General features: G+C 42.4%; 1 protein-coding gene and 1 non-coding gene across 8 annotated transcripts in view; both read left to right on the top strand.

The window, feature by feature from the left end:
• Positions 1–26642, top strand: part of LOC106576891 (fibroblast growth factor receptor 2) — a 141220-nt gene that overhangs the window by 42625 nt on the left and 71953 nt on the right. For 5 of the 7 annotated variants that reach the window (XM_014154424.2, XM_014154423.2, XM_014154422.2 and 2 more), the window contains 4 exons: positions 14149–14318; positions 18486–18609; positions 21908–22098; positions 23582–23726. In XM_014154424.2, the coding sequence (XP_014009899.1) occupies positions 14149–14318; positions 18486–18609; positions 21908–22098; positions 23582–23726 (630 nt within the window). Of the gene's footprint in view, positions 1–14148; positions 14319–18485; positions 18610–21907; positions 22099–22539; positions 22679–23581; positions 23727–26642 lie in introns of all 7 variants that reach the window. The other 2 variants (XM_014154426.2, XM_014154425.2) reach the window with 1 other exon arrangement.
• Positions 1218–1270, top strand: LOC123728820 (U7 small nuclear RNA). Its single transcript, XR_006760592.1, has one exon. It is a non-coding gene; the product is annotated as a U7 small nuclear RNA (small nuclear RNA).

Here is a 26642-nt window from a genome sequence, read left to right as displayed (position 1 = left end):
TCGGTCGACCTCTAATCCTGACAGGTTGCATCACTGCCTAGTATGGCAACTGCTCGGCCTCCGACCACAAGGCACAACATAGGGTAGTGAGTATGGCCCAGTACATCACCGGGGCCAAGCTTCCAGCCATCCAGGACCTCTATACCAGGCGGTGTCAGAGGAAGGCCCTAAAAATTGTCAAAGATTCCAGCCACCCTAGTCATAGACTGTTCTCTGCTAACGTACGGCAAGCTGTACCGGAGCGCCAAGTGTAAGTCCAACGCTCTAACCACTAGGCTTCCTGCCGCAGTATACTACAATCTCCAGTAGTCACTTTAATGATTCTACCTACATGTACATATTACCTCAATTACCTCATCACAGGTGCCCCCGCACATTGACTCCATACCGGCACCGGCTGTATATAGCCACGCTATTTGTTATTTACTGCTGCTCATTAATTATTTGTTCTTCTCATCTCTTACTCTTTTTTTAGGTATTTTCTTAAAACTGCATTTTTGGTTAAGGGCTTGTGAGTAAGCATGTCACTGTAATGTCTACACCTGTTGTGTTCGGCGCATGTGACCGCATGAGTACCACTCTCCATATTTTCAAGCATAGTGGTGGCTGCATCATGTTATGGGTATGCTTGTGATCGTTAAGGACTGGGGAGTTTTTCAGGATAAAAAATAAATGGAATGGAGCTATGCACAGGGAAATCCTAGAGGAAAACCTGGTTCAGTCATCTTTCCACCAGACACTGGGAGATTTATTCACCTTTCAGCAGGACAAATACCTTCAACAAGGCCAAATCTACACTGGGGTTGCTTACCAAGAAGACAGTGAATATTCCTGAGTGGCTGAATTACAGTTTTGACTTAAATCTACTTGAAAAGCTATGGCAAGACCTGAAAATGGTTGTCTAGCCATGATCAACAACCAATTTGACAGAGTTCAAACATTTTTGAAGTATAATGGGCAATTGTTGCACAATCCAGGTTTGGAAAGCTCTTAGAGACTTACCTGGAAAGACTCAACGCTGTAATCACTGCCAAAGGTGCTTCAACAAAGTATTGACTAAGGGGTGTGAATACTTAAGTACATTAAATGTTAATGTCTTTCATTTTCAATAAATTAGCATACATTTCTAAAAACATGTTTTTACTTTGTATTGTGTGTAGATGGGTGAGATTTTTTTTTTACTTAACCCATTTCGCACTGTACCTACAGTTTATGGAAAATGTGCTCTTTTAGTATTTCTCCAGTAGGTTTCCTGAAGGAAAAAGCCTCTACTTCTATTGTAAAGATAATAAAACAAAGACCGTATAGTAAATACTACATTAATGTCCGCAAAAACACTTTAGTAAATACTACAGTGTACTACAGTCCGCAAAAACACTTTAGTAAATACTACAGTATAGTAGAGTCTGCAAAAACACCAGTAAGTACTACAGTATACTACAATTTGAAAAAACACTACCTGAATTACTATAGTATATACTAGAGTTTTCTTTTACTACAGTATTCATACTATAGGTAACTGTATATACTACAGTATACTTTTATTTATTTTATTTTCATTATTTTATTTAACTAGGCAAGTCAGTTAAGAAAGAATTCTTATTTACAATGACGGCCTACATCGGCCAAACCAGGACGATGCTGGGCCAATTGTGCGCCGCCCTATGGGACTCCCAATCACAGCCGGTTGTGATACAGCCTGAATTCGAACCAGGGTGTCTGTAGTGGCGCCTCTAGCACTGAGATGCAGTGCCTTAGATTGCTGCGCCACTCAGGAGCTACATCATACTTCAGTAAAAACTACAGTCAGCAAAACACTACAGTAAATACTATAGTATTTATACCATCGTATACTATAGTATTTTTTTATGTCGGGAGCACCTGGGGTAGTCAGGCCATATCTCTATCAGACCTTCTAGGCAATCTAGGGAAGAAGAATTCCTAGCATTCCTGCTGTAGCCGGAATCTCTCAGGTTGTCAGGACCGAAGGAGCCAGTCAGCTGGACTCATCCAATATGTAAACTCCCATCTGGACTGGGTTATGGACCTGATGGGGGATGGGCTTTGTGTGTGTGTGTGTGTGTGTGTGTGTGTGTGTGTGTGTGTGTGTGTGTGTGTGTGTGTGTGTGTGTGTGTGTGTGTGTGTGTGTGTGCGTGTACAGTGCATTCGTAAAGTATTCAGACCCCTTCACTTTTTTCCCCATTTTGTTACGTTGATCATCCTTGAGATGTTTCTACAACTTGATTGGAGTCCACCTGTGGTAAATTCAATTGATTCAACATGATTTGGAAAGGCACACACCTGTCTATATAAGGTCCCGCAGTTGACAGTGCATATCAGAGCAAAAACCAATCCATGAGGTCGAAGGAATTGTCCGTACAGCTCCGATACAGGATTGTGTCGAGGCACAGATCTGGGGAAGGGTACAAAAAATGTCTGCAGCATTGAAGGTCCCCAAGAACACAGTGGCCTTCATCATTCTTAAATGGAAGAAGTTTGTAACCACCAAGACTCTTCCTAGAGCTGGCCGTCCAGCCAAACAGAGTAATTGGGGGAGAAGGGCCGTGACCAAGAACCATTTGGTCACTCTGACAGAGCTCCAGAGTTCCTCTGTGGAGATGGGAGAACCTTCCAGAAGGACAACAATCTCTGCGGCACTCCACCAATCAGGCCTTTATGGTAGAGTGGCCAGACGGAAGCTGCTCCTTAGTAAAACGCACATGACTGCCCACTTGGAGTTTGCCAAAAGGCACCTAAAGGACTCTCAGACCATGGGAAATAAGATTCTCTGGTCTGATGAAACCAAGATTGAACTCTTTGGCCTGAATGCCAAGCGTCACATCTGGAGGAAACCAAGTGAAGCGGTGAAGCATGGTTGTGGCAGCATCATGCTGTGGGGATGTTTTTCAGCGGCAGGGCCTTGGAGACTAGTTAGAATCGAGGGAAAGATAAACGGAGCAAAGTACAGAGCGATCCTTGATGAAAACCTGCTCCAGAGCACTCAGGACCACAGACTGGGGTGAAGGTTCATCTTCCAACAGAACAACGACCCTCAGCACACAGCCAAGACAACGCAGGAGTGGCCTCTGGAGAGACCTGAAAAAAGCTGTGCAGCGACGCTCCCCATCCAACCCGACAGAGCTTGAGAGGATCTGCAGAGAAGAATGGGAGAAATTCTCCAAATACAGCTGTGCCAAGATTGTAGCGTCATACCCAAGAAGACTCGAGGCTGAAGTCGCTGCCAAGGGTTCGTCAACACAGTACTGAGTAAACGGTCTGAATACTTATGTAAATGTAATATTTGCATTTTTTTTTTTTAACATTTAAATATTTGGTTTGTCATTATGGGGTATTGTTTTTAGATTTACGAGGTGAAAAATCTATTTAATTAATTAGAAAATATGGCTGTAACGTAACAAAATGTGGAAAAAGGGAAGGTTTCTGAATACTTTCCAAGTGCAATGAATGTGTGTGTGTGTGTGTGTGTCACAGGGCTGAAGTGAAGATGAGGGCTTCCACATCTTCTTAAAATTTTCCACAGGCATCCTGCCTCACTGTGGGCTGAATCCCCCCTTTAGGGCCAACTGTAATTACCTGAAATCCATTTAATGCGGTGGATAGGAACTCTGCAAGGAGAGGAAAATGGAGAGGAAAAAATGATAATTCTGGTGGTAATAAGCTGTTTGAAAACAAAGTAACAGCTGTTTTGGCAGCTCTGTCCAATTTTCTCCTGGTGTTTTTTCTATGATTTCAGAACACGGAATATAAAAAATAGAGAGGGAAGAGTGGGGGAAAAGGAAAAGGGGAAAAAAGGGGAAGGTTGAGGCCTTTAACTACAGCTTTCTGGTTTGGATCAGCACCAGCTCTTCTCTGTGTACGCTGTGGAGCTCTGTTCCCCGGCCCACTTCTGGAGGGGGGATGTGGAGGTATTGGAGGGGGAAAAAGGAAGGAGATAGTGGGGTGGGGGGATTATGTTTCAGTGTCTGCCTCAGCTTCTACTCTGAACGCTTTTATTCCACTTTCTAAAAAAGACATTGAACAACAACACAATCACAACCCGGCCCCTCCAAAATACAAGGAGAAAAAGTTATGAGCTAAGTTGTACCCACTCCCCGGTGTGATTGGAGGAAACAAGCAAGGCCCAGCGGAAGGATCATGTTGAAGGCTTTGTTTTTCGGGGGAGCATTGACATCAGTAGAAGGTCAGAGTGGATGTGGGGTTCCAGTCTCGTTGGTTCTGTTGTTCTCTGGTCTGTTAAGGAGATCAACCTTAATTGCTCCCGTTTGTCTTCGTTTGACACATCTGTAGGGTACGTAGACCGGACAGTTGATGTAAAATTTGTGGATTTGATGCCTCAATTTTATAAAAGTCTAATATAATTTGGTGCTTTGTTATGTTTGTCCTATGTATATTTGTAGCTCAAGTACTGTACTACTAAATTAATGTCTACAGTATTGGGTAAATTTGTGGATTTCATGCCCTGATGTTACAACTTTAAGCAGTTAGTACTGTGATTTGCCACTTATGGTTGTGCCTCACTTCTCATATTGAATATACAGTACATTCTTGTTCTAGAATAACATGGGCTTACCCCAGAATGCCACAGAGTAAACAGTGTGATGAGCTGTCCGGATCCAGAGGGCTTAAGGGTCATAGTTCACCCGAGAGAGACGAGCTCCCGACGGGGGCATACACCACCTTAATCTGTCTGTATGGCGGAGTGTTGAAAAAGAGAAGAAGATGAAAAGAGGTAAAGATGATGAAAGTGAGAGAAGACAATGTCTGCACAGAAAATAAGAGTTGAAAGATAGAGAATATGGGAAGAAATGGAAAGAGGAGGTAGAGTTAGTGAGAGTGAAGGAAAGGGGCTGAAGAGAAGCTAACTAGCCTAATTATAGTGTGTTAGTTCATCCCGGAAGGAAGAGCATGGTTTACTTCTGTATCAAAGTATGTGTGTACTGCTCAGTTTGCATGCCAGAGAAAATGATGGGAGGTGACTGACTCCGATAGTATTCCGATTGCACTCTGGTGGCCGGGAAAGGGAGAGAGGAGTGGGAAGAGAGAGAGGGGTGGAAAGGGAAGCACAGAGGCCCAAGAACAAGAAGGCTAAACTCCTGTCCATTCCCTCAGTGGTCAAACTGATTGAAGCGAGGACAGGGGTGTCTCAAAGCCAGTGTAACCCTGGAGTGTTCCCCATGTTCTCCCTGCTCCTGTCCTAGAGATATAGGAAGTGATGGTGGGGTGGCCATTGGTTGTCTTGTTGTTTCGCTCCAAGTTTCTCTTCCTCAGTGAGTTCATCTGCTTATGCAATCACTTTCCCAGGTGCAGAGAGAAAGAGAGAAACTGAGTGTGTTTGAGAGAGAGAGCGTGAGAGGGAGATAAAGAGAAGGGTCTTCAGTGAACTACAGATGACTGAGAGATCGAGAGGGGAAGTGGGGGAAAGAAAGGGAGGGAGGGGTGGAGAGATATGGGGTTAATGAGCTGCAGTAATGTAGGCCAAACAGAAGAGGGGTGTTCCTAATTTCCTATATGTGATCGACCGGCTCGATTTGGTCTTACGTAGCAAAATTTGAAATTGTGTTTTTTACATTGGATAAAAGCATAGACACAGTTAAAAACTGGTATATCATACACTACAGTTGAGGAACAATGGGAAAGTAATTCTGCTTTGAAAGTTGATGAACTTGTAAAATCATCTTTGAGAAAATGGCCCTTCAATGTTTTTGTACAGATACTGGAGAGCTCTTCTTTGTCTACACCCATTCAGCCTCGTTCACACCCTCTTAATCTTTAGTCCCACCTATCTCTTTAACCTCTTGACGGTCGCCTAGGATAGGGGGCGCCACAGCGCATTTTGAAAAAAATTAGTGCCCATTTTAAACGGCCTACTACTCAAACTCAGAAGCTAAGATATGCATATAATTAATACTTGTGGATAGAAAACACCCTAAAGTTTCTAAAACTGTTTGAATGGTGTCTGTGAGTATAACAGAACTCATATGGCAGTCAAAACCCCGAGACAGATGGAAACAGGAAGTGGAATTCTGAATTGCGAACTCAACTTCATCACGTTGCCTATTAATCACACCGTGAGCTATGGTTCATTGAGCACTTCCTATTGCTTCCACTAGATGTCCCCAGTCTTTACAAAGTGATTTGAGACTCCTACTGTGAAAACCGGATGAATGAGACGCAGTGGAACGTGGTCACACGGAGAGGGCCATCACCATTATGACGACAGGGCGCCCCTGGTTACCCTCCCCTTTCGAAACGTTTTGAAACACAATGCAATCATCCTCCTTGAATCTTATTGGCTCTCTTGTTGAAAAACGCCCTGAAGATTTATGTTATACAACGTTTGACATGTTTGAACGAACCTAAATGGGAAGAAAATGCATTTTCTCGAAATGGCTGTCCCGTGGCCGACGGAGCATTTGGATCAGCTTTCAGACGCGCTAACAAGAACAAGCTCTTGGAACATAAAGGAGTAATTTTTTCGAACGAAAATACATTTGTTGTGGACCTGGGATTCCTGGAAGTGCTTTCTGATGAAGACAACCAAAGGTAAGGGATTATTGACAATAGTATACAAGACTAGATGTGATATGCGATTGTTCCAAGATGGCGCTGACCTGTAACGTTAGCCTATTTTTCAGAGTATCGCATCCCCTTTCATCGCAAAGTATGATTACCCAGTAAAGTTAATTTTAAATCTGGCATTACAGGTGCTTTCAAGAGATATTCATCTATAAATCTTAGAATGACAATATTACATTTTAAAAAGGTTTTCGAATAGTAATTTAGTAAATTGTAGCTCTGTTTCATCGGATGCATTTGAGGGAAAATAGTTAGTCAACGTTACGCACCGATGTAAAATGCTGTTTTTATATATAAATATGAACTTTATCGAACAAAAGAATGCATGTATTGTGTAACATGATGTCCTCTGTGTGTCATCTGATGAAGATTGTCAAAGGTTAGTGCTGCATTTAGCTGTTTTTTGGTTATTTGTGATGCATGTGGTTGGTCGGAAAATGGCTATGTGGCTACTTTTACGATATACTCCTCTAACATAATCTAATGTTTTGCTTTTGCTGTAAAGCCTTTTTGAAATCGGACAACGTTGTTTGATTCAGGAGAGGTGTATCTATAAAACGATATAATTTGAATTTAAAAAAAAAATATTATGACATTTTGTTATGCTAATGGCGATATGGGACGGAGGCCGCACAGGGGTTTTAAGGACTCACGTGAGGCCATGTACTAAGCAACCAAAGGTTTTAAGACTAAAGGCTTGTTTACTACGGTGTGTTCGTAAATTTAATCTGGAGTGCCAGAGGGTTTTCTGGGCGTTTGAGTGTTGTCAGATTTTCCGTTCGTAAATTCAGAGCGTTTCGCTCTTGGCGCGTTCGGAGCGCACAATGGATGCTCTGGACGAGGAGTAGGGTTGATTAGAGCGTTCTGACCTAACATCAGCAGTCAAGCACCCAGGCTAACTGGCTAACGTTGGCTAGCTTGCTAGCTACTTCCAGACACAAATGAGAGAACAGCTCACTCTGACCATTTTACTTGCCCCAGCAGAGGTGGTTAGGCTGTTTTTCTATTCTGTGCGAGATATGTGTTGGTGACTGCAACTGTGCTGCTGGCAACAATTTAATTACGCTTTTTTGCCAATGTTTACTGACACCGGCCATATTCAACAGGTGTTGAGTGTTTGTAAATATGTCACTTATTCTGCGCTCTGGCACACCCAAACGAGAGTGCACTGAAATCGTAGTAGATAGCCAGAGCGAATTTACCAGCTACGTCTAACGACAGTTGTTTCAGTGACATCATGAACATTCTACTGAAATGGTTACTTGCATAGTGGAGTCTTTTGTTTAGACATGTAGCTAGCTAGCTAAACAATGAACCATAATCCCATCTCATAACGTTACTACCGTGCTTGTATCTGCAGGTAGCTAACCAAGCAGGTTCAATGTTAGCTAGCTAACATAAGGCAATAACTAGCAATGCAAATGGCACTGAGATACGAATAATATTACTACACAGATCATACATGTAACGTTAGCTAGCGAGCTAACAGAACACTTGAAATGAAAACGACTTTCTGAGAAAATTAGAAACGTGTAATATCTGAAAATGTAGCTAGCTAGACTCTCTTAACTGTATTCATGGATGGACTCATATCTCTCTCTGTCACAGATGCCATGGTTGCCCTTAATTTGAAGATGTAATCCGGAGACAGGTGTTTTATCCAACATCTTTCTGTGTGTTCTCTTTTTGACTCTCTCTGCATATTTGCAATCAAACGGACGGAATTTTCTTTATCTCCTTAGCTATCATACTCTAATTCCACTGATTTAAAAAAACTCGGTCCTTCAGAAAGTGGAGAGTAACACTTATCAGGTTCTACTATGTGCTAGCTTAAAAAAAAGCCGCATTAGAAAGGATTACCTACATATACTGACCAGCTCATGTTATAGACAGAAGTGTGTTACATGGCAGACCAATCCAAACCTATCTCTCGGCATGTCCAGCCCACTCATTATCTCAGCCAATCATGGCTAGTGGGAAGGTAGCTGACTTTTTCCATGGCTTAACCAACTAGACTCATAATTTAGCAATTGTATACATATTTACAGATGGCATACAAGTTTGTTATTAAGGCACATAAACGTTCACATGTTCCAGAAGGCATTTCTGGCCAAAAACACATTTTATGTTCAAATTGCTCTCCTGTGAAGTTGTGACGCGCGACAAAAGCCTAGTTTCCTGAAACTAGTCACATATGTCCCCATGGGGGTGTGTTTGAATGATGGACCGTGATCAGTGTGTGGGTAACTTACCCTCTACAAACCAAACATTGCTCACCCACAACAAACATGACATTATTTTTCTCCCTTCCTGAACATAATGATTATTTACAGGTGATAAATATTCCTTCTCCTTCCAACATATCTTCTCCGATGACAGGAGGATGAAAATTGTAATTTGAGCATGGTTGGGCTCATTTCAGAAATGTTGAATTGACTCCCATTCAATTCAAGAGTTGAAATTCGAATTGAATTGGCCAACAGGATGTAGAATTTGAGTTTGAGTGACAGAAAGTAAAATGTTATTCAATGCAATTAAAATAAATTCCACTCAGTCTTAGAACATTAGAGTTTTATTTAATCTGACAGTTCACACTTCCAGATACCAAAGAATATCACTTTTCTCTGGAAACAATGTTCATATACTCTATTAACCTCAGTGCTTAGAATAACCAATTATATTTCCACCAACCATTTAATTTGTTTGGCTTTTAGTGACTAAAATATTAGTCACACACCTATTTTTCAGTGGCAATTGACGAGACTATAACTGACTAAATAGACCAGAAAAAAATATAACCAAACAAAAATTATTTTTCATTTCAGTTGACTAAAACGAGACGAGACAAAATTATCTCTGTGACTAAAATATGACTACTAAGTGGACTGGACACGAGTTTTTGGAGCAATGGAGAGCTTTTCGGTAATAAGCACAATATTAGCAGCACAGTTCTGTTCAGAAGTGGGAAGGATGCCTCACACCTGGCACAGCCTACATTAAATAGCCATCATTAGCACATTAGAGACTGCTGCCTATATACATAGACTTGAAATCACTGGCCACTTTAATAAATCGAACACTAGTCACTTTAATAATGTTTACATATTTTGCATTACTCATCTCATATGTATATACTGTATTCTATTCTACTGTATATTAGTCTATGCCGCTCTGACATTGCTCGTCCATATATTTATATATTCTTAATTCCATTCCTTTACTTAGATTTGTGTGTATTGGGTATATGTTGTGAAATTGTTAGATATTACTGCACTGTCGGAGCTAGAAACACAAGCATTTCGCTACACCTGCAATAACATCTGCTAAACACGTGTATGTGACCAATCAAATTTGATTTGATTTGATCAGCTGGTGAGCTACGGGGGAGCAAGTGAGGAGTGTGGGCAGACAAGCTCCGCTCCGGCTCTGCTTCCAATTATACACATTGTGCAGGCTACTTTCTTGCTTCACCTTAGCTAACCATCAGTTTTCTAGTCAGCTACCCTTTGCCTGGGTAAGAAACACAAGCTGCTTTATGAAATAAAAAACAATAGCAGCATTGAGATTAATAGTAAAACAACAGTCAAGCTATTTCTCTCCAATGAGTAGTCTATAGAAAAGTATGTCTTTGAATTTGTAGTCTTGCTCAACCCTCCCACTTTTCCTCAGAGAAAACAGCTTGATTCTAGCCCTTAGGCTACCGTTCAAAAGACATGACCCATAATACCAGCGCTATGTTTTTTTCTGTCTATCGTGCATTGGTGGGCCGCATTTTACGTTTATAAAGCATATCGCGGGCCGTTCTAAAACTAGGCTACTTGCAGACTTGACCGCTAACCATTTGTTTAGGCTACACCTTGTTCAGTCATGCTATCTCATTAACTAGCTATAGCTAACAACCTGGGGTGCGTTCAGCAGGTGGCAATGTTTTGGATTGTTCAGATATGCAAATAACTGCCAATCTCATGGTAATTACTCGTTATTAAAAAACACATTTAGCTTCTCCTGGCTTCCATGCGTAGCCTACAAGCCACTGATGCAGACCTTTGGAACATCTACATTTTAAAAAGTCTAATAAATCCATGTAATACAGCATGTAGTCATTTTCAGAAGAACAGAATAGCATGCTCTGAGTTGTCGTTATGTTAGGCCCTGATCTGGCTATGCCTTATGGCTGTGGGATACACTAGTTCATTTAGCAGACAAGATTTGATTAGAATTAAATGGCATTATTTAATATTATGAAGAATACAATTGAACATAGCTGAATAAAATAGAAAGGATATTTTCTCCAAACAATTTGGGGGGGTTCGCACATACAGTTATTCTGTGTTGATAGGTCAACAAAGAAACAGGTACCCCTATATGCTTAATTTAGAGTTATTTATGTAACTTTAGTTGTGATACAAACTCTGGGCTATATGTTTAGATTTTTAATACTTTAATATCATTTTTTTTACCCCTTTTTTTTCTCCCCAATTGGTAGTTACAGTCGTGTCCCATCACTGCAACTCCCGTACGGCCTCAGGAGAGGGGAATGTCGAGCACCATCTGTCCGGCGAAACACGACCCTGCCAAGTCGCACTGCTTCTTGATACACTGCTCGCTTAACCCAGGAAGCCAGCCGCACCAATGTGTCGAAGAAAACATTGTACAACTGGCGACTGAAGTCAGCGTGCATGTGCCCGGACTGCCACAAGGAGTCGCTAGAGCGTGATGGGACAAGGACATCCCGGACGACGCTGGGCCAATTGTGCGCTGCCTCATGGGTCTCCTGCTCGCGGCCAGCTGCATCACAGCCTGGGATCGAACCCGGGTCTGTAGTGACACCTCAAGCACTGCGATGCAGTGCCCTAGACCGCTGCACCATTCAGGAGGCCCGTTTTAATACATTCTAAGGGTGCGTGATGTAACTCTAATGAAGATTTGAAAGAAGTTGCATGAAAGGCATGAGCTCTGCTTAGTTTTTTTGCTCAGGCTGTACACACTTCATCAGTCTCTCATTCACAATTTGACAAGCACTTGATAATGCCTCGAATTTCCCGGCGGTACCCCTTTGTGTGGCTCTAATGCCGCGTAAAAAAAACATGCCTTTTGCTGTTGTGCCCTAGGGCCGAATATAATAATTATAATTCCCTTCTCCCGGCTGGGCGCTCCAAAGCACCTCTGCCTCACAACAGCTCTCTGTCAAGTGATTGGGTCTTTCTCACAGGCTATAAGTGAACACAGAGACATCGAGGACACAACTGCGCACGTTGTAATCCAATTCCGAGTCTCATATTGAAGATATTGAAAGAACTGTACACATTTACTTTTCATCAGCCAACAAGATGAGTAGACCTAACGAACAGCAAAAGCATTAGCCTATGTCAATCTACTATCTCCCATGGTACAAAGGTTGACCTTTTCTATTCTATGCAAGAAATAAATATTTCTAACATAGTTTGGGACAGTTGTGGGATGCGATAGATACCAAATGAATACAACCACTAGCATTAAAAAAATGTTTTTAAGGAATGAGGCTGATGCAACTGATCAGAACGTTTAGCTTAGTTCTACTTTCTACTTTTGGACATCATTGTGGCTGCGGCGTCTGTGGAATGTTGATAAGAATGGTAGTGACTCTCTCTCTCTTTCTCTCTCTCTCTTTCTCTCTCGTAAAATATAAAACTCAAATATCACGTTTACATAAGTATTCAACACCCTTTATACAATACTTTGTTGAAGCACCTTTGGCAGCGATTACAGCCTCGAGTCTTCCTGGGTTTGAAGCAAGAAGCCATTCTTCTCTGCAGATCGTCTCAAGCTCTGTCAGGTTAGATGGGGAGCGTCGCTGCACAGCTATTGTCAGGTCTCTCCAGAGATGTTCGATCGGGTTCAAGTCCGGGCTATGGCTGAGCCACTCAAGAATATTCAGAGGCTTGTCCCGAAGCCACTCCTGTGTTGTCTTGGCTGTGTGCTTAGGGTCGTTGTTCTTTTGGAAAATGAACCTTCACCTCAGTCTGAGGTCCTGAGCGCTCTGGAGCAGGTTTTCATCAAGGATCTCTCTGTGCTTTGCTCTGTTCATCTTTCCCTCGATCCTAACTCGTCTTCCAGGCCCAGCCGCTGAAAAACATCCCCACAGCATGATGCTGCCATCACCAGCTTCACCGTAGGGATATTGCCAGGTTTCCTCCAGGTGTAACGCTTGGAATTCAGGCCAAAGAGTTCAATCTTGGTTTCATCAGAGCAGAGAATCTTGTTTTTTATGGTGTGAGAGTCTTTAGGTGCCTTTTGGCAAATTCCAAGCGGGCTGTCATGTGCCTTTTACTGAGGAGTGGCTTCTGTCTGGCCACTACAATAAAGGTCTGATTGGTGGAGTGCTGCAGAGATTGTTGTCCTTCTGAAATGTTCTTCCTTCCTCCACAGAGGAACTCTGGAGCTCTGTTAGAGTGACGATTGGGTTCTTGGTCACCTCTCTGACCAAAGCCCTTCTCCGATTGCTCAGTTTGGCCGAGCGGCCAGCTCTAGGAAGAGTCTTGGTGGTTCCAAACTTCTTCCATTTAAGAATGATGGAGGCCACTGTGTTCTTGGTGACGTTCAATGCTGCAGACATTTTTTGGTACCCTTCCCCAGATCTGTGGCTCGACACAATCCTGTCTCGGAGGTCTACGGACAATTCCTTCGACCTCATGGCTTGGTTTTTGCTCTGACATGCACTGTCAACTGTCAGACCTTAGGTGTGTGCCTTTCCAATATTTCAGTATTTTATTTTTAATAAATTTGCTAAAATGTCTAAAAACCTGTTTTTGCTTCGTCATTATTGGGTATTGTGTGTAGTTTGATGAGGAAATTAAAACAATATTTAATCAATTTTAGAATAAGGCTGTAATGTAACAAAATGTGGAAAAAGTGAAGGGGTCTGAATAATTTCCAAATGCACTGTATTTACCCAAAAAATATATAGGGGATTGGAAATGATGCAGACAATTACATTGATATAACCACCATCTATCTGCAATATTAAAGCTGATCTTGTAACACACTAAAGATACCAAATTTGTTTGAGTTTTAAGTGTTTGTTCAGTGTGAATTATGCCATGTCCCAAATGGAACCCTATTCTCTATTTAGTGCAATTTATAGGGAATAGGGTGCCATTTGGGCAGTAGCCTGTGAATTAATGGCTAAGTTGTGTTATCCAGACAGCCCTGTGTTGTGAAGGGGGCCAGGTATGTGTGAACAGCAGTTAAGGGTTTGCCCCCTCGGTCATGCCTTCCCATGCCCCCCCACCTCCACTGTCTGGGGCCTCACTCTATCTCACTATCTCTTTTTCTGTTGAGAGTAGAGATAAAATTAGCAGAGTAACTCTCACAAATACCAGTAAAGTTTATTTTACAATCCGGTTTAAGCTGATATTTACATGGTAATAACTAATTCACTATGTGGTAACAATGGATACTTTCTGGTACTTACCAAATATAATATGTTACATGTTCCTGTTTTGCTATAATTCTGTTATTGGGTTTAGAATGGACAGAATATGACTTGATTGGTTGTGTCTTTTCTTTAGGGGCGCCCTATTGGACGATGTTGGAGAAGATGGAAAAGAGGCTGCACGCGGTGCCTGCTGCCAACACAGTCAAGTTCCGCTGTGCTGCCGGGGGCAACCCACGTCCTAAGATGCGCTGGCTGAAGAACAGCCGACCATTCCGACAGGAGGACCGCATGGGCGGGTATAAGGTACGCGAGAACCCCGCGCTGCAGCATGCACGGAGTTTCTCACGACTAGTGTCTTGGAAAAGTCTATGTAGTTAAATGTTTCAATCGAGTTTACATTTCAATCAATCAATCAAATTTGATTTGTCACATACATGTGTTTAGCAGATGTTATGACGGGTGTAGCGAAATGCTTGGTGAATGTTGTTTAGAAAGGATTTACTCTTCCAATGCTATTTTCTGCGTCTTGATCTTGATGCAGACTGTTGCCCTTCCAGTTTGGCTCTTAAAATCCGCTAATCACATTTCTCTGTCACCCAACCCCTCTACACCATCACTGGAGACAGAGGAGAGGAGGGCAGGGTGGCTGGTGTGAAATTGGACTCAGACATCCGTGTGTGTGCTCTCGATGGGACATTTTACTCACTCTCTCTCCCCCAGCTTTAAATGTCTCTCAACTCGCCCAACTAGAAAATCCCAAAATACAGTGAAACTTTAGGTCACATAGACAGTAAGCAAGTAGAAAGTGACACAAATGAAGAGAACAACAATTGGTACAATCAGGGTTCACGTTAGAGTTCCAAAATGTGCATTTTCAGAACACAGATCTTCAAGAAATCTCAGTTTTAAACCATTTCCCGTGTTTTATATAAAGTCAACCGTGTTTTTTTCTTCAATAGAGTGAGCAGGGGCATGCAACTATAGTGCAACACATTCTGTAGAAAATAGCTTCATTTTCATCAGATGACAACAGAAGTGCAACGAATGGCCTTCATATTTATCATAGAAAGAATGTAGCCAGTTACAGTTCCTAATGTTTTGTTTGAAGTTAATCTAGCATTTTACCAGAGAAAAGTTGGCTACACTGAGAAAAGTACTGGAGAAAAGTAGCTACACATCAGTCAGAGTGCTGTCTGCTGATAGAATGCCCATTTATGAGTTCTCATCCAATTCTAGAAATGCAACTGAAGCAAAAAATGTCTGATGCCGAACAGAAATTATAATAAGAAGCATTTTAGATCTGCAGAAATGGCCACGCGATGGTTTTTCAATACCGCCAATATTGTTGAAACTATATATTTTACTTGTTTAAATAAATTAGCGCCGGCCCGCCACAAGGAGTCGCTAGAGTGCGATGAGCCAAGTAAAGCCCCCTCGGCCAAACACTCCCCTAACCCGGACTGGGCCAATTGTGCGCCGCCCTATGGGACTCCCTGTCACGGCCGTTTGTGAAAGCCTGGGATCGAACCTTGGTCTGTAGTGACGCCTCAAGCACTGCGATGTATTGCCTTAGACCGCTGCGCCACTCGGGAGGCCCTGTATCTACTTTTTAAGTAAATATCTGCACCTGTCACATTATTTTACATTATGAAGCTTACCGGTAGTTCCCAGTCACAGTTTGTTTACAAGCACACAACGACGAGAGACATGAGCCTTACCGAATATCCCAGGATGGCACAAGGTCGGTATGAAGGTATGACAATCTGAAAATCGGCCAAGCATTAAACACACGAAGAGGTGTCCTAGGATTCAACTCTAAATGCAAATGTAGTCCTGAAGGTTTTTTCTCAAGACTTTTGATTTCAATATTTTTCTATTCTATTTCTATTCAATATTCTATATCTATTTTAGAAATGTCTTTAAAAAAAGGCCAGGAAACTTGATTCAATTGCACTTCACGTTTTTTTTTTATATTCCAAATTGAAATTTTTTGTTCCAACAGAGGAAGTCTGGAGAGAAAGTTTCATAAATATATCACTACAGCCTCTGTGGTACTTATAAGATAACAGTTAGTGAGTTGATTTATTTGTCCTGAAAATACCTGAGGCCACATGTAATGGGAAACAGGGAAAGTCAAACTGGGCCCGGTTTCCCGATACCAATGGAACTTTGGCTTACGAGTGTTTTAACAATGCATCTTTCCTACAACGGCCAAAGATGTAACATGCGTTTCCGAAAACACTCAATATATTTAATGGTGTAGCAACATTTGTGTTACAAAACAACATAATGGTAATCACTTATTTGAATGGTAAATCTCTATTGACAAACTGGGTAAAACAAGATGTATCCTATGTCTATTTACAATACAGGTGAATGCGCTCTCCGTAGCCAATGTAAGACCTTTAAACAGGTTAACATTCACAAGGCCGCAGGGCTTGATGAATTACCAGGCCTCGAACTCAGAGCATGCACTGACCAGCTGGCAAGTGTCTTCACTGACATTTTCAACCTCTCCCTGACCCAGTCTGTAATACCTACATGTTTCAAGCAGACCTCCATAGTCCCTGTGCCCAAGAACACCAAGGTAACCAGTCTAAATGACTACCGACCCGTAGCACTCACATCTGTAGCCATGCTTTGAAAGGCTGGTCAAGGCTCACATCAACACCATCATCCCATTCTACAGCTGCACCATTGAGAGCATCTTGACTGGCTGCATCACCGCTTGGTATGGCAACTGCTTGGCATCCTATCCTGATTGCCTAGTCACTTTTACCCCTACGTACATGTACTGTACATATTACCTCAACTACCTTGTGCCCTTGACTCGGTACTGGTACTCCTTGTATATAGCCTCATTATTGTTATTTTATTGTGTAACTATTTCCTTTTATTTATTTATTTTGCTCTTTTTGGGGGGGGGGCATTTCACATTAAAGTTTGTTGTATTCGGCGCGTGTGACATACAATTTTATGTGATTTGATTTGAAGCTAGCAAAGAAAGTTAGCCTACAATTAAAGCTGGAAGCTACCGGTTTTGTCTTGCATTGTAAAAGTGTTCTAGCCTGTATGGAAATTGTTTTGCAAACAGTAACGAACAGTTAAAACATTTCTACGTGCTGTGTTGCATTATTGAAGTTTGTTAACTTCTGTGCAGCATCAGTGGGGAGCTAACAATAGCAGTTCAGACAGCTCTAGCAATGAACGAGTAAGTGGAGCAGGCACTTTGCTCTTCGCACTATAAAGTGGCTGTGCTAATAGACATACTTGATCCTCTCAATCACATGAAATACATTTGATAGAAGTACCGAATGTAACAAAAATTATAGTAAATTCTCAAGGGGGGGAAAGGTTAACCACAGTTCTGGTATACCGTGGAACACCACTTGTTAGTACAGTATTCAGCAGAACTCCCTGTCCCCACTACATAGTGTCTTCAGTGACACTTCAGTAAACACACATGCACATCACACTTGACTGGCCCCAGCTACAATAGAGGACCGTGGTCAGTGAACAGGGCTGAGATCCTTGCTTGTCTGTGTGTAGTCACCAGTGGAGGCCACAGCCACAATGATCAAATGACCACATGTGGGCTTATACAGTACCAGTTGATTGTTAAGGGAGAAAACAAGTGCCTTAATATACAAAACAGAATGTACAGTGCAGTCTACGACTGTTTGATTTTCTATAAGTAGTAAAAAGTAAAATATTTGGAATCTTTGGTGTTTTCTAAGGCAGTGGTTGCCAAACTGTGGGGCACAAGGTTATTATAAAAAAGAAAATGGGGGGGGGGACTCAGTCGGGCCTTCAACTTACTTTTGAAAATTGTAATAGTAGAACTTTGAAATTGGGTAGTGCATCAGCAGTTTTCCTCGTCAGTCATTGCAGACCTTAGAGAGCTATTTATAACTTGTCAGAATTGTCCATATCAACCTGCCCATGTCAGCTAAAGTTTTTTAGCTAGGTTTTTTAACCCATTGATTTTGTTATATCGTTTGTCACTCAGATATCACATGAACACACATATGACATGGCAAAATGTATAGAATTGTGTGAAAATGATGGGAGGGGGGCCAGAGTAAAACATTTGGGAACCACTGTTCTAAGGAGTAGAAGGGTAAGTGGTAGCTTTAGGAGTGTTCCACTCCACAGTCCCAGCAAAACAGTGAACTTCTTTGGTAAGGGGTAGAAGCTCACCTTTGGACCAGTCTGTCACTACCCGTAATATTGTTTTTCACCATGATGCACTAGTGAGACCTGACCGCCCGTCACTCACCGTGCCTCCTCACTCACTCTCAATCTTATATAGTACTCTACATTTACATTTACATTTGAGTCATTTAGCAGACGCTCTTATCCAGAGCATTTCATTTCATACATTTTTTTTTCATTTTTTTTCTGTGCTGTACTCTACAATTGTCTATTTTGGTCTGCATCCTTCCATCCATGCATTGTTTTCCCTCTCAGGTGCGTCACCAGCACTGGACCCTGATTATGGAGAGTGTGGTGCCGTCAGACAAGGGCAACTACACTTGCCTGGTGGAGAACGCATACGGCGCCATCAATCACACCTACACCCTGGATGTAGTGGGTGAGTACTATACTGGGCTTGCATGGGATGGAGGGAGGGATGAGGGGATGGAGGGATTGAGGGTTAATAATAATATCTGCAAGATACCCGTGGGGAGTTGGGGTCAGAGCCAGGGTCAGCTATTTACCAGTGTCCCTGGAGCATTTGGGGCACACTGACATATTTTTCATCCTGTTGGCTCTGGGATTCGAACCTTTTGGTTACTGGCCTAATGCGCTAACCTCAAGACTACCTGCCACCCCTACCTAAACATTATCTGTTTGGACCAGCATTAGGGGTTCTGATGGCGGGGGGGGGTTAATGCTGGCTGTTTGATCCCCCAGGTGCACGCTACTATACTCTATGCCGGTGCAGAGAAGGAATGCTTCCTAGGTGTGCCAGGTCTGTTTCTAAGGGCAGTATTGATGCATGTACTGTATGTATGAAGGGCCCTGGTCATTGCTCCTTGGTCACAATAGCCTGATTCACACCAAACCAAGCTGAACTAAATGGGGATTTCATGGTTACGTATCAACCACATTTACTGGAACTTTGTCGGGAAGGACAATGTGAAAAGAAAATATCCAAGCCAGGGAGGTACGGTCCGGGGTTGGCCCTACAGTGTGAATCAGGCAACTGTCAAGTGGACATCAGGACCAGGGATGTGACCAACAGAGGAGCTGGAGAGGCACAGTGGGAGTGGCATGCTGCTGTGCTTCTCTCTGGGGACAAACAGAACCAATGGGTTATCAGTATTACAAGGGGGCACAGCAAGTTCAAACCCAACTCACTAAACCCCTTTGCGCTGACCTTTGGAGCAAGCGAGAGAGTGTGTGTGTGTGTGTGTGTGTGTGTGTGTGTGTGTGTGTGTGTCATAGTGCTATACATGCATTTATGGAGAGACCTACACCTGACACATACTATACATGCAAGCAAGCGTATATTTCACAGAAACACTCAAGTCACGAACATACTGTACGTTTCACAGAAGCACAGTGTGGTCCGAGAGCAGACTGGCTATAATTCAAAAGTAGCAGCGCTAAGCAGCCATCACGACTACATGATGAACCCGGTCAGGCTCCACAGGACTTGACCGAAGCGTGTCTTGTTTTAGCCTCTACCCTACACCTTTCATTTAACAAAGTTTTTTTCTGTAACACACTAAAAGAGGATCTAAGAATTTTCCGAAAAGTTTTGTGAGCATAAGCTGTGGCACAACTAGATGCGTTGTAGATTTATGTGTGTTTGTGTATTTGAATGTGTGAAGATTTACTTATTTTAATTATTAGTAGAAATAATTATTATGATTTACTGACTGATGTTTGACGGTTTTTAACCTTTTACAGCGGTGGGCTGAATCAGGGTCACACAGAGTGTTTTTTGGTAGTCTTAAACAAATCTATTTTGAAACAAAAGTATGCACTTCACACATATGGTTATAGTCTTAAGAAAAAGACACCTGTACCATGTCAGATATAGAGTTGAAATGTATTACATTTTGAGTTTGCATCCCAATATTACACTTTATATACATCACAGAAGACTGAAATATAACAAAACCGTTTGACATAAAAACACTGGATTTTCGGTGGTTTAAAAGTAAGAATGTTTATGAAATTATGAAAAACGTTAATAACGTTCCACCCATGAGGCCCCCAGAGGGCGATTTGGTCATTTGACTGCAGGAAAATCAAATAAATATTATTTTGTGTTGTCTTGACTAGCTGTAGACAAATATATTGTATTGGATAGCTTGCTAGTTATCGTGCTCCTGAGTTGTTTGTGTGTAAAGGGAGAAGTGGGCACAGAGAGGGAGTAAGGTGTTTGCATCTGTTTGTGGTGTAGGGTACCTCATTCTCTCCATGTTAATATGTGTGTGTTTTTGTGTGTGTGAGAGACAGAAAGAGAGTGATTGAGAGACAGAGAGAGGTGTGCATGTGAGCGAGAGGGATGGAAGGAGGAGGGGCGGGAGACAATAAGCACGCTGAGCCAAAGGAATGCGTAGGGAGGAGGGAAAAAGAGATAGAGACAAGGGAGGGGTGGGAATCATCTGATCTGACAGAGAGAGAGAGGGTAGCACTTTGGCCTACTGACTGACAGACAGAGAGCACAGAGGCAGAGGACTATTGGCAAACCTCTGACTGACAGACAGACAGACAGACTAGCACAGACACACATGGAAGTAGACGTCAATTCAATATCTATTCCACGTTGGTTCAACGTAATTTCATTTAAATGACGTGGAAACAACGTTGATTCAACCAGTGTGTGCCCAGTGGGTATCCTCTCTATCTTACTTTTTTTATTCATCCTCTTCACCCCTCTCACTTTCTCTTTTCAATCTCCATCTGTTAAGCTCCATTTATTCACTCTGATTATTTTCCCACCCCTTCCCCCTCCTCTCCTTTCTCTGTCACATCTCCCCACCTAAAAGCCCTACTTCTTTAACCCATCCAGTGCCCTGGGGGGGTGTTGTGAAGGGGAGGCAGTGGTAGGGTAGTGTGTGAAAGGGGGCATTGTTCGGCAGGTCTTGCTCTGTTTGGATTTGCAGGCCAAATGTTTGCTTGCAAAAGAACGCAGATAGTTTTTAGTCAAGGAAAATGAAGGTGTTTCTCCAAGACTGGTGCATATTTGAGTCGAAGCGTGGCTGTATAATTGAACCCTTACCAGGCCACAGTGTCTGCTAATGTTTAGTTACAGTACTTCAAATAGTTGCCAAAGTTGCCAACATTTTGCAATTAAAGGCATTTTGAAATAGCATCGGATCAGAAAGTGACTGAAGTGAGTTTTTAGATTCAACTCCTACTACAGGTGTGTTTACTCCTTATCAGTAGAGATAACTCCTCTTTGTTTTGTGTGAATAATCTAAGTGGTGTGGTGATAAGAGATCGGCAGTTCTCTTGTCTTGACTCTGCTTGTCTCCCGGTTGTGGAATATTCACACGTGTCCACTGTTCCCCTAAACATCCAGACCAGGCCCCCTTCACAGCCTCAAAACATAAAAAAACACAAGCATATAGTAAGAACAGTTTTTTTTACCATACTGTCCCAAGCCTTTGCATCAGGCTTTTGGCTAGTATTCTGTGCTCGTTTTCAGTTCCTTACACATAAAGTGTCTGTGTCTTAATGCTAAGTCTCAAGGTACCTAGTTGTGATCGAGCTTAGTTGATCAATTGACTGTCATTGACATTAGTAATACAAACCTGTCTATTCCTTAAGGGTGTACAGAGCAAGGTTGGGGTTTGAAATGGCCATGGTGAAGTCTCAATGCACAAACATAACTCATCATTTCACATTCCCCTTTTCTCTCTCCATCTTAGAACGGTCCCCCCATCGGCCCATTCTCCAAGCAGGGCTGCCAGCCAACACCAGTGTGCAAGTGGGGGAGGACGCACGCTTCGTGTGTAAGGTGTACAGCGACGCTCAGCCCCACATCCAGTGGCTGCAGCACATCCAGAAGAATGGTAGTCGCACTGGCCCAGACGGACACTCCTACGTCCGCGTCCTAAAGGTACTTTCCAGCCCTCCATGGCCCCTCATTGGCTGTTCTGACCTGAGCGGTGAAAATTATTGGCTCCTTCCTGTGACATATTCCTTTAAATATTTTTTTTCTTCAAAGGGTAGGCTAATAATTATTATGTTTTCAGGTTACCTTTTTGTCATTTGTAAAAGCTTTTTGTTAGTGTCCAATTTGTCTTCCTATAAGAGAGTGAAACTGAAAGAAAACGACATTTTCCCCCTTAACGAAGAATAATAAATACTAATTTTCCATCTATACTACTTGAACACTCTAGCTGTGTTCCTGTCTGGGTGGCGGCTCCTTTACTCTCCTCTCCTTGCACTTAGATTGCAGATGTGACAGTTAACAGGCTTTTCTGTGTTTTTTCCCCTTGCTGCCGTGTGTGTGTGTGCACATGCGTGTTTTTGTATATGTGTGGCTCACACACTCCAGCGCTCGGGCATCAATAGCTCGGACGTGGAGGTGCTCACACTCACCAACGTGACCGAGGAAGATGCCGGAGAGTATACCTGTAAAGTCTCCAATTATATAGGGGCGGTCAACCAGTCGGGCTGGCTGACCGTCATCCCAGGTAACCACTGACGCCTGACCCTTGACCTCTGTTGACCCCCTCCCTTATGGTCTCTTTGGGCCTGTTACTGACCCGGTTCAGTGTGGTTTGGTGGTGTGCTGGTCTTGGTTCCTGCTGGGTTGTGGACTGACCTACTCTCTCCCAGTGTTCTACTGTTTTACTCCCAGCTGCTCTACTGTACTGTGTCTGACTGTAACTGTACAGCCATGGAAATGCCCACTGGACCTGCACACCCATGCACTAACCTGCCATGTCCATCACGTGCCTCATCTCTATCGCTCGCTCTCGCTCTCTCAGGTGAAAGGTGTGATGTGTAAGTGTACAGGCTAGTGTTGGGTGCTGCAGTGGGGTGATCTCCATATCTTCTCCTTCTGTGGTTGTGTGCACTATGCATACACAGGCCTGGTGTGGACTTACTATTGGGCTCTGGTGTTGTGGGTGAAGGGATTTTTTTTACAGTGTTTTTGTGTATTGTGTTTCCTATTTTCCCCTGTGGTACGAGGTGCTCTTCCTGTTTGTTTTGAAAGCTCCTCCCATCTACTCTATCTCTATATATGGGTCACCAGTTCTCCTCCCAGTGATGGACGCCATCCAGCTTCTCCTCTCTCCTGGTGTTGTGGATTTAATTGTTACATCTGCTTCCTCCTGCTCTCTTCTTCCCTCCCCTCTATTCTTACTCCGACTCCTTTCCCTTTATCTTACTTTCTTCCATTTCAACCCCCTCTATCCTCAAATATCCATCCTCTACTCTAATCCTTCATCTTCCCTTCTTTTCCTGCATCCTCCCTCCCTTTGTCTTCCTCCTTCTTCTTCCACCCCTCCTGTCCCATTCTCCATCCCCCCTTCCTTTCTCTTCCTTTCCTCCTTTTCATCGTCCTCCACCCTTCCTCCTATCCCTCCCAGACCGCAGGTGTTAACACCACGGACAAGGAGATTGAAGTCCTCTACCTCCCCAATGTCACTTACGAGGATGCTGGGGAGTATACGTGCTTGGCGGGAAATTCTATTGGGATCTCCTATCACACTGCTTGGTTGACGGTGCTTCCAGGTATATACACTCAACTATACTGCGCTCCCTTTCCCCCCTTTCTCTATCAATGTTGTCCACTAATGGTTCAATGTTCAGTCAATAAAGTTATTTCAATCATTTCTATGGGAAGAAGAACAGAGAAGTGAAAAGTCCCGCTGGAGTGAAAACAACCTAACTCAACGAAATAACAAAATATCATAGGGCTCCCGAGTGGCGCAGCGGTCTAAGGCACTGCGTCACAGTGCTAGCTGTGCCACTAAAGATCCTGCGCTCTAGCGACTCCTGTGGCGTGCCGGGCACATGCAAGCTGACACGGTCGCCAGGTGTACGGTGTTTCCTCCAACATATTGGTAAGGCTAGCTTCCGGGTTAAGCGGACTTTCGTCTCTCCTGAGTCCGTACAGCAGTTTTAGCAATGGGACAAGACTGTAATTACCAATTGGATACCATGAAATTGGGGAGAAAAACAGGTAAACTAAAAATGTAACTATCAGATTACTATGATGAACTTACACAGTCAACAACTCAACATCTAACTTAGTGTAATAGACCCCTTTCTGTGTTTAACATTGCCGCACAGAGGGCGATGCGCGCAAGTTGTTGGCAGAACAAGGGGGAGTTCTTATTTACATGTTGCTTATGAGTACATTTCACACTACTTTTTGATTATAATTGGATTTTAAGGCTCGTATGAATGTCCTGCGTAATATAATGTTTGTGACATCATCGCAAATCAACTGCATTATATTCGTTGGCTAGCTTTTGCTACAGCCTATGTCAATGAGCATTAGCATTCTAGCTAACAACTGCTGTATCCAAAATAGTTATTTGGCAAAGAGCACAACCAAATATAATCTTAGCAACTGTTCAAGCAAGAATCAACACAACATTGTAAGTGTATAAGATCCTCAAGAAGTTATTTTGTTTAGAAGTAATAAAAAGTGTAAATCTAGGTTATGTTTAATGGGCGCAGATGGTGATGGGTTTCTTACTGCTGCCAAGAGTCGCACGCATCAGTACGTGACGTCAGTGTGTCGTGTACTGGAAAAGTGTCTATACTAGAGCAGGAATATGTATTCCATATATTCTGTTATCTTGATTGGCGACGTTTTGAAAGCTGAGGGCCTAATAAAGGGGCATTTGCTCAAGGCTTATTATAACTCCAGAGCGGAAGTTGACTTCCCCGCATGGCTCAAGTACAGTAAATTCGTGAAAGTATTCAGACCCCTTGACTTTTTCCAGATACTTTTCTAAACTCACTGGATTACAACCAAATTATGTGTACTACTATATTATGTATTGGATCACAAAAAAATACACCTTTTACATTACTGTGTAGTTTACCAATAAAATGGTCTGACGGTGAAGTGGATATACGCTGTGTTCACATCCCGAACAAAATAAATTATCTCGCTACAATGCATTTTAATAGAAAGTTGTCAAAAATAGATAAGATATGTCTATTTGTGGAAAAATCACCCTGATTAACTCTTTAGTCATATCTCAGTTTATTAATTTGCGTATGGCATTGCCTACACCTTATTTTTAAAATTATATGAGCAAAAATATTCACTTTTATTTGTAACGGCAAGTCAAACAAAATTAAACTGGCCTATTTATATGAATATGAATTCGAAGGGCAGAAATAATTTAATATAAAATCATTAGACCTCTCACTAAAGGCTTCAGTCAGTCATACAAAAGTTATACTTAAATCTGAACTGGTTCTCTCGGAGATTAGTAAGAATGTCTCACCCCATATTCAAGAATGTCATTTTTCCCTTTATTCAGATTACAAGAAAAAGGCCATAATGTATTATTCCAGCCCAGGTGCAATTTAGATTTTGGCCACTAGATGGCCGCAGTGTATGTGCAAAGGTTTACACTGATCGAATGAACCATTGCATTTCTGTTCAAAATGTTGTATGAAGACTGCCCAAATGTGCCTAATTTGTTTATTAATAACTTTTCATGTTCAAAACTGTGCACTCTCCTCAAACAATAGCGTGGTATTATTTCACTGTAATAGCTACTGTAAATTGGACAGTGCAGTTAGATTAACAAGAATTTATGCTTTCTGCCAATATCAGAAATGTCTATGTCCTGGGAAATGTTTTTGTTACTTACAACCTCATGCTAATCGCATTAGCCTATGTTAGCTCAACGTCCCGCAGGGGACCCACCGATCCTGAAGAAGTTTTAACTAATTATGACAAATGTTAAGAAAATGTTGAGCTATGTAATAAAGTGATGACTTTTCAAATAAGTTACTTTACACATTATGTTGGCTACGCTATCCTTACGAACTGCATAGCATATCATTTCAGCAGTATGTACTGGTATTAGCTAGCTACCTAATGTTAGTTGGTTACTAATACATCGAACTCGCCAGTACATTAGCTAGATGCTATCTAACTAACTACCCAATGTTTATTGACTTGATTATTCCAGTCATTCCTAGTTGTGTGCGTTCTCAATGACATTGTATATTCGGGTGCGTTCGTAAATTCCTTCTGGCTATCTACTACGATTCCAGAGGACTCGTCTCAGTGTGCCAGAGCGCAGAATAACTGAATCATTTACTAACGCTCTGAATATGAATATGGCCGGTGTCAGTAAAAGTCAGCAAAAAAAGCATAATTAAATTGTTGCCAGCAGCACAGTTACAGTCACCAACGCTCTGGATAACACGAAATAACAAGCTCTGCTAGGGCGAGTAAAATGGTAAGAGTGAGGTGTTCTCTCATTTGTGTCTGGAAGTAGCTAGCCAATGTTTGCCAGTTAGCTTGGGTGCTTGACTGTCATCCAGTGCGTGCTCTGAAAGCTCTGAGAGTGAAATGCTCTGAACTTACTAACGCCCAGAGCGCACTCTGGCACTCCAGATTGAATTTACCAACACACCCGAAGTCGTAAAATGTCTAGCTAGTAATATGTT

This window comes from Salmo salar, chromosome ssa18 (genome assembly GCF_905237065.1).
Source record: "Salmo salar chromosome ssa18, Ssal_v3.1, whole genome shotgun sequence".
In the NCBI taxonomy this organism is placed as follows: domain Eukaryota; kingdom Metazoa; phylum Chordata; class Actinopteri; order Salmoniformes; family Salmonidae; genus Salmo; species Salmo salar.
Note: the sequence above shows the minus strand (reverse complement) of the source record. Positions and strands in the feature narration are given on the sequence as shown.